This window comes from Charadrius vociferus, unplaced genomic scaffold (assembly GCF_000708025.1).
Source record: "Charadrius vociferus isolate BGI_N301 unplaced genomic scaffold, ASM70802v2 scaffold579, whole genome shotgun sequence".
NCBI lineage: Eukaryota > Metazoa > Chordata > Aves > Charadriiformes > Charadriidae > Charadrius > Charadrius vociferus.
Genome location: NW_009661367.1, coordinates 1,260,391 through 1,267,083, shown reverse-complemented (window position 1 = coordinate 1,267,083; position 6,693 = coordinate 1,260,391). Strand labels below are relative to the sequence as shown.

Sequence of the window (6,693 nt, the reverse complement as noted above, 5' to 3'; positions counted from 1 at the left end):
TCCGTCACGTCTTGTCCCAGCCCACGGCTGTGTCAGTGAGGGGGCGGGGCTACGCGAGGCGGGGGGCGGGGCCAGGACTGGCAGTAGGAGCGGGTCCGTAGTGGGACCGGGCTGTGCCCACAGCGGGGCTGTACTGGGATGGCACTGGGGTGGCACTGGGAAAGCCCTGAGATGGCACTGAGACTGTACTGGGATGGTAGCGAGATGGCCCTGAGGCTGTACTGGGATAGCACTGGGGCAGTCCTGGGACGGTACTGAGGTTGTACTGGGATGGCCCTGAGGTGGCACAGAGGCTGTACTGGGATTGCACTGGGGCAGTGCTAGGATGGTACGGAGGCTGTACTGGGACAGCACTGGAACCCCAGGGAGGCTGGATACAAGCATACTGTGACTGTGGGAGGGCAGTGCTGGGAATGGGACTGGGTCCAGACTGGGACCAGTTTGAGCCCATAGTGGGGTTGCACTGGGATGGCACTGGGACTCCAGGGAGGCTGGATGTGTGCATACTGGGACTGCGGGCAGGCAATACTGGGACATCCCTGGGGCTGAACTGGGCACATACAGGGGGCACTGGCAGGATGCGTTGGCAGCCAAGGGCACACGTTGATCCCGTGGCGAGCACGGTGCACCCCGAGCCAGCCCCCAGAACACCGCGGGGCCCCCCGCCTTCAGCCCAGACAGCTCCAACTGGCCCAGTTCTTCTAAAAATAAAGCACAAAAGGGCGGACAAGGGACCGGGTGACAGCGCCGGCTGCGGGATCTGCTGGAACCTGCCCTGGGGTGCAGCCTGCCGCGCTCCATCCCACCCCCGAGAGGCTTCGCGCCGCCCCGAGCTCCGTTTTCTCCCTCCAACGGCAAAGCAGCGGCGTTCCTCGGGGTTCCTCGGGGCCAAGCGGGTGAGGCGATGGGTAAACTGCCCAAGGACCGAAGGTCATTCAAGTCAGCGACGACTCACCCGACTCCCGGCTTCTTCAAGCAGCCAGAGCCCTGCGCATCCTCCCCGCCCAAGTGGAAGGCTCCGGGATAGCGGTTGTTTTCTGCTAGATATACACACGCAGCGCCTGTTACGACATTTATCAGTAATATTTAGATAGAAAGGGGTCGGCGAGGCTATTCCCAGCGGGAAGTTTTCCTGTGGGAGCATCGGGAGTTCAGCCCCGTCGGGCTGGTAGAAGGGGTTTGGGTGAAAACGGTCCCCGAGCACCAGCGCAGCACACGGAGGAAACACACGTGGGGGGAGTTCACACCACCGAGCACAGCTGGAGAAGAACAGCTGGCTGACCTTAAGCCCAGTCCCATCACGTTTGGGCCCCGCACCGGATGCAAAAATGTGACTTCTCCATTTCAGAGCTTGCTTAGCAGTTTTGGGGTGGGTTTTTTTTTGTTTGTTTGGTTTTGGTTTTTTTTAATCAGCTCTAGAAAACACTACTCCCTGCCCAGTTTTGTTTTCTCCAAGATTGTAGAATCACGGAACGGTTTGGGTGGGAAGGGACCCGTGAAGGCCACCCAGTCCGACCCCCCTGCCAGGAGCAGGGACATCTTCAACTCCAACAGGTTGTACCTATCCTCTAGTTTTTAAAAGCGAAAGTGAAGTCGTTATCCCACCCTCCTTCAGGGTATCAAACACTCTGCCCACACCTGAATTCAGTGACGGGAGTGAGCTGCCCTTGTGTGACACGGGGGCAATCTGTCAGAGGCAGCAGTTGGCCACTGCGTCTGGGGGGACTACCGGCCACCTGGGCTGGGCCAGCGCCAGGCACCTTCCCTGGAGCACAAGGGCGGCGGGAGGATGCCGGCTCTTCCCTCCCGCTTCATCCCTCTCTCCCCTACGCGCGGAAGGAGGTAAACAGGATGTTGCCGTAATGCCTGACCACCACTAGAAAATGATCATAAATAAATCCATGGCTTTGGGTGCCCCCCAAAGAAGAGCAGCGGTACCCAAATCACAGGCAACCACCTCTTCCTTGGCAACTACATCGCTGTCGATTGACTTTGCTCTACGCACAGCGTACAGGAATAATGCGTTTGCCGGACCTGTGTGCTCGCCCCAGCCCAGAGGCGCCAGTTGCACCATTTACAGCGTAAAACACCTTTTCTGACAAAACTCTCACCAAATTCAAAGCAGTCTTTCTGCCCCCTCCCCCCAACATAAGCATTCACACATACACGCTTTACAAACGAAAGGATTTCCTGTAATAAACTGCTTAATTACAAATCACCAGAGTGCTCCGAAGCCAAGGCACATCTCCACCTAAAAAAACCCCCGAAAACCCAAGGAAGGGGAGGCGCGGCAGAGAGAATCCCACTCCGAGACGCGTGTTTATTAAACAAATCACGGGCTGTACAGAAGCAGCACGAAGCTGTTTTAAGCGCACAGAGACCCAGATCTGCGTTATCGCAGGGAACAGCCGCGTACGCTCATGCTGAGGGAGGATAAATTTCCAAGCCAGGGTCAGCGCGAGAGGCTCTTGCGGATAGATCAGAGACGGAGAAAGAACAAGGGGCTTAATAAGCACGTCGAGAAGGAAGACGTTTTCAATTAGAAAAAAAGCTTAAACGAAGCAGCAAGCACTGCAGTCGGACAGATGATGTTCTTGGTCAGTGTAAATCCCTCAAAGATGGATCTAGGCTAAGCTGGGCATGACCTCAATGCCGCTTCACGGGGGAACTCAACGCGGAGCCAGCACTCGAGCAAAGCACCCGTCACTAACAGACTGCTGCGGTTACGTACTAGGTCACTACACTGACACATTTCAGGGCTCTACCAACCTCCCCCCTCTCCTCAGCCACCCAAACACGGGGTTCACAGTCTCTCTCTTCAAACCAGAGCTGGCAGGCAGTCACAGTAGCCCCGAAACGACTGGAGGATCGGAAGGGTTGGGGTTACACAAAGGGCAACGCAGCCGCGTTACGTCTCTGGGCTCCAGGGCTCCTATTTCTTTCTGCCTCCTCTTTCTTTGAGCGCCAGGTGAATGAGGGAGCCGCTCGTCATGTTGTAATAAGCCAGGGAGTTCGAATCCTTGATGAAGATGCCCTGAGGGGAGGAGAAAAGAAAAAAAGTCAAACCCAGTCACGGCAGAAATCTTCATGCTCCTTTCCCACAGACCCTCTTTCCCCCCAGACAGAACCCTCCCGGCCCTACTCCCGAAACAGGGCAATGACAGAACACTCCTGGCTTTGAAAAACCCAGGAGAGAGAGCTCAGTGTCTCAGAAGATGGGGATGACGCAAGAGTACAAACAGACAATATACACCGTACACCTCTACAAACATCTGTAAAGACAGTCACCACCACAAGGGAAGTTATTTAGGCTCCACTCCCCCCATTTTTTTTTTCCCCTCTTAAAAAAACCAAAAAAACATCAGTTCAGCTTCCCTTCTTGCTAAGGGTTAACACATTATCTGCCCGTAGCTGAACTCCCGAGGAGGTAAGTGCACAAAGTTCACTGCTTAGGCAGCAGGTTGTGCCCATGCACACGCATGACTGGAAACAAGTTATTAAAAAGGAACTGCGCCTTTCTAACAGCTCTGGTCTCGTGAGGAAGAGAGAGAGATCTCTTCCCTTCAGACATCTTTTCCGCTGCATTTAAATGTCTAAAGACCCCCAATAAAATAACAGGCTGATTTCAGAGAAAGCCATCAAGCTTAGAGGACCCATCTGCAGCAGTGACGACGTGAAGATCCACTGATGCCAACTACTAAAGGCCTGTCCTGCTCCAACAGCACGCGGTTCTGTAGCCAAGTGTGCTGTACAGACAGGAGAAACATTCCCGCTGTTCTTCCCAGTACCTCTGTAGGTACCTCACAACTTCTTCTTGTATAAAGGCAGTTTGCGTGTGAGAAAGCACTGAAATAACAAAGAGCATTTAAAGGGCTTATACCCACCTCATACTGCAGCTTCTGTTTCCCAGCCGGCATCCCTGTGGCCTCGTGGATCTTAACCTTTATAACAGACACCTAGGAAGAACCAAAGAGCTTGCTCAGGCTTTTTTTCCTTCCCCCGCCGTACGGATGGGCAGCACTGCTCCCCCAGTCACCCAACCCCACTGGGCAAGCGGCTCCAGCGTGGGGAACATGCCGGGTATTACAGCTCCTGCCATGCAAGTCAACTGCTCTTCTCAAAGCGAAGAAACTCGGCAGGAAACCAAGAAGGGGTAGAGGCCAGGTTAATAAACTACGTGCCTGGTCTGAGAGCGGCAGGGTGAACACCAACACTTGGCCGTTCAGTTTCCATTCCGTCTTGTCCTGCATGTTGGGAACCTGGACTTTGACCGTGACCGGACCCTGCAGGAAACAAAGATAATGTCTCTTACAGGCAAGGAGACTCAGGACTATGATAAAAGAGCGGCAGACAAATTATTTATAAACACACAGCGGCAGACAAATTATTTATTTCCAAAACTAGCCGCATATCTGGACTTCTCAGTGAACGCGCAGAAATGTATTTGCCTCAACGCTGAGAAAGTTACTTCACTGCTACCAAAATAAAACACTTAGCTGGATTTCTCCTTCTGCCTGCCATTCCCCAAGCACCACACGCACTCACAGTACTGCAGAGTGAATGTATGAGACATTCAACAGGAGACGGCTCTGTGCAGACGTCCAGGAAAACCACAGAGCCTTCTTAAAGGACTTAAAAACTCAACCCACGATGATGGTACTCCTCAGGGAGAAATTCAGGCCAACATTTAGTTCATGTTGTTATGGAATATACCACATTACCATACTATCACGCTGACATTGATATATTCTATCTCCTTGCATCTCCAGCTTAGCACTCCTCTGCTTCAAAGCTTATTAGCAGCATTAGTTCTTCTTTACATTACTATAAACCTGCCTCTCACTGCCCTTAATTGCGGAAGGCTCACTATGCCTTCGCGTCTGCGTGTAGTGCTGCACTAATCTTTCCGGCGAAATATAAAGCAGTTCAGTTTGCTCAGGAATGAGTAGGAAGGAGCCACCTCGGCAAGTCACTCCCTTGCAAAGATGCTGTGAGGGCTGGAGCACCTCTCCTATGAGGACAGGCTGAGAGGGTTGGGGGTGTTCAGCCTGGAGAAGAGAATGCTCCGGGGAGACCTTAGAGCCCCCTCCAGTCCCTAACAGGGCTACAGGAGAGCTGGGGAGGGACTCTTGATCAGGGAAGGGAGCGATAAGACGAGGGGGAACAGATCTAAACTGGAAGAGGGGAGATTTAGATTAGACATTAGGAAGAAATTTTTCACTGTGCGGGCGGTGAGCCCCTGGGGCAGGTTGCCCCGAGAAGCTGTGGCTGCCCCATCCCTGGAGGTGTTCAAGGCCAGGTTTGACGGAGCTTGGAGCAACCTGGGCTGGGGGGAGGTGGCCCTGCCCAGGGCAGGGGGTGGAACGAGATGGTCTTCAAGGGCCCTTCCAACCTAAACCATCCTATGATTCTATGAAGTACTCCTGCACATCGGCTCCCCTTGGTGCAGCAAGCCGGCGTTCCAGCCCTGTTGGGCAGAGGAGGCCGAACAGCCCAACAGCGTCAGGAGCCAGCCCGCACACGTACCTTGTTCCTGCGCAGAAACTCCTCCTCTGGGATGAGGCTGTCTTCGCTCTTCAGTTTCTTTGAGACTGGTTCATCCTCCATGGGTGGCGGTGGGTGAACAGGAGGCATCGGTGCCGGGGAAGGAACCGGAGCCACGGGAGGCGCAGGAACAAATGCTGAAACGGGATGGGGAGACATAACACAACCTGCCGTCATCCACTGAGTACACCACAGACGCTCCCTTACACAAAAAACGCTTTTTAGCAGAGCAGTAAAGGCTGAAAATAAATGCTACAATGCGTGGAGGAAGTTACCACAACCAACAGAAACATGCAAACTTCAAACGTTCAGAGATCTTTTATATTGGGAAACAGTCCAGGAAAAGACAACAAGCGGCCTAAGAGCTTCCTGCAGATCTCTGCAAAAAAAGAAAACGCTCTCAGTTTGGCATGCAGTGGTGCCAGCACCTCAATTTAAAAAAGAAAAAGAAAGGGAAGAATTGTTTTTTACATTGTGCTTTTCAACATAAAAGCACCAAATGCTATGAAGCCACTATGAGGAAAGAAGGCAGCCAACAGCTTTTCCTCTCACAGCAGCAACTTCTGTAACAAGCTGTAACACCCAGCGAGGTGCTGGCGGTTCCTCTTTGCTATGGTTCCTTTTGGAAAGCAGCGTGGGTTCTTAATCTTCACCTGGGCAGGCTCCCAGGGACACAGACATAAAATAACCGAGAGAGAATTCTCTCTATTTCATGCTGCAGGACGAGCCTTGAGCCCAACAGCAGTACTGCTAGGTAAGTCATATCAAACACCCCAAAATTCTTAACGATGGGAGTTAGGTTCTGCAATCCCAACTACACGCCAGTATCAGAGGTACAGAAGGAAAAAAAAAAAAAAAAAGAATCAAAACTCAAGCCCACATTATAGCGAAATCAGCTGACGATTAACAAGAAAGAGTGGAAGTTACCGACCTGTTGGTACTATCATGGGAGGCGGGCGGGGGCTCATGATGGGAGGAGCAGAGGGTGGCATGGGGACCACATTGATGCGCGGGGTATGGATTATTGGTGGCATTGGGGTGGCTATGACGGATCCTGGAGGCAAACGGACCACGGAAGTCATCGGGGGACGAGGCATGACTGGAACTGCAGAAACAACAGCGGCGCGAACGGGAGGGGGCATCTGGAGA

At 53.0% G+C, this 6,693-nt stretch overlaps 1 protein-coding gene across 1 annotated transcript in view; it reads right to left on the bottom strand.

The window, feature by feature from the left end:
• Positions 1 to 2,740: 2,740 nt before the first annotated feature.
• SF3A1 (splicing factor 3a, subunit 1, 120kDa) overlaps positions 2,741 to 6,693 on the bottom strand; it is a 12,245-nt gene continuing 8,292 nt past the window's right edge. Inside the window, exons 12-16 of the mRNA XM_009893345.1 lie at positions 6,476 to 6,686; positions 5,527 to 5,681; positions 4,182 to 4,283; positions 3,885 to 3,956; positions 2,741 to 3,034 (exon numbers count right to left, since the gene is read on the bottom strand). Of these exons, the coding sequence (XP_009891647.1) occupies positions 2,933 to 3,034; positions 3,885 to 3,956; positions 4,182 to 4,283; positions 5,527 to 5,681; positions 6,476 to 6,686 (642 nt within the window). The 3' untranslated portion in view covers positions 2,741 to 2,932. The remainder of the gene's footprint in view (positions 3,035 to 3,884; positions 3,957 to 4,181; positions 4,284 to 5,526; positions 5,682 to 6,475; positions 6,687 to 6,693) is intronic.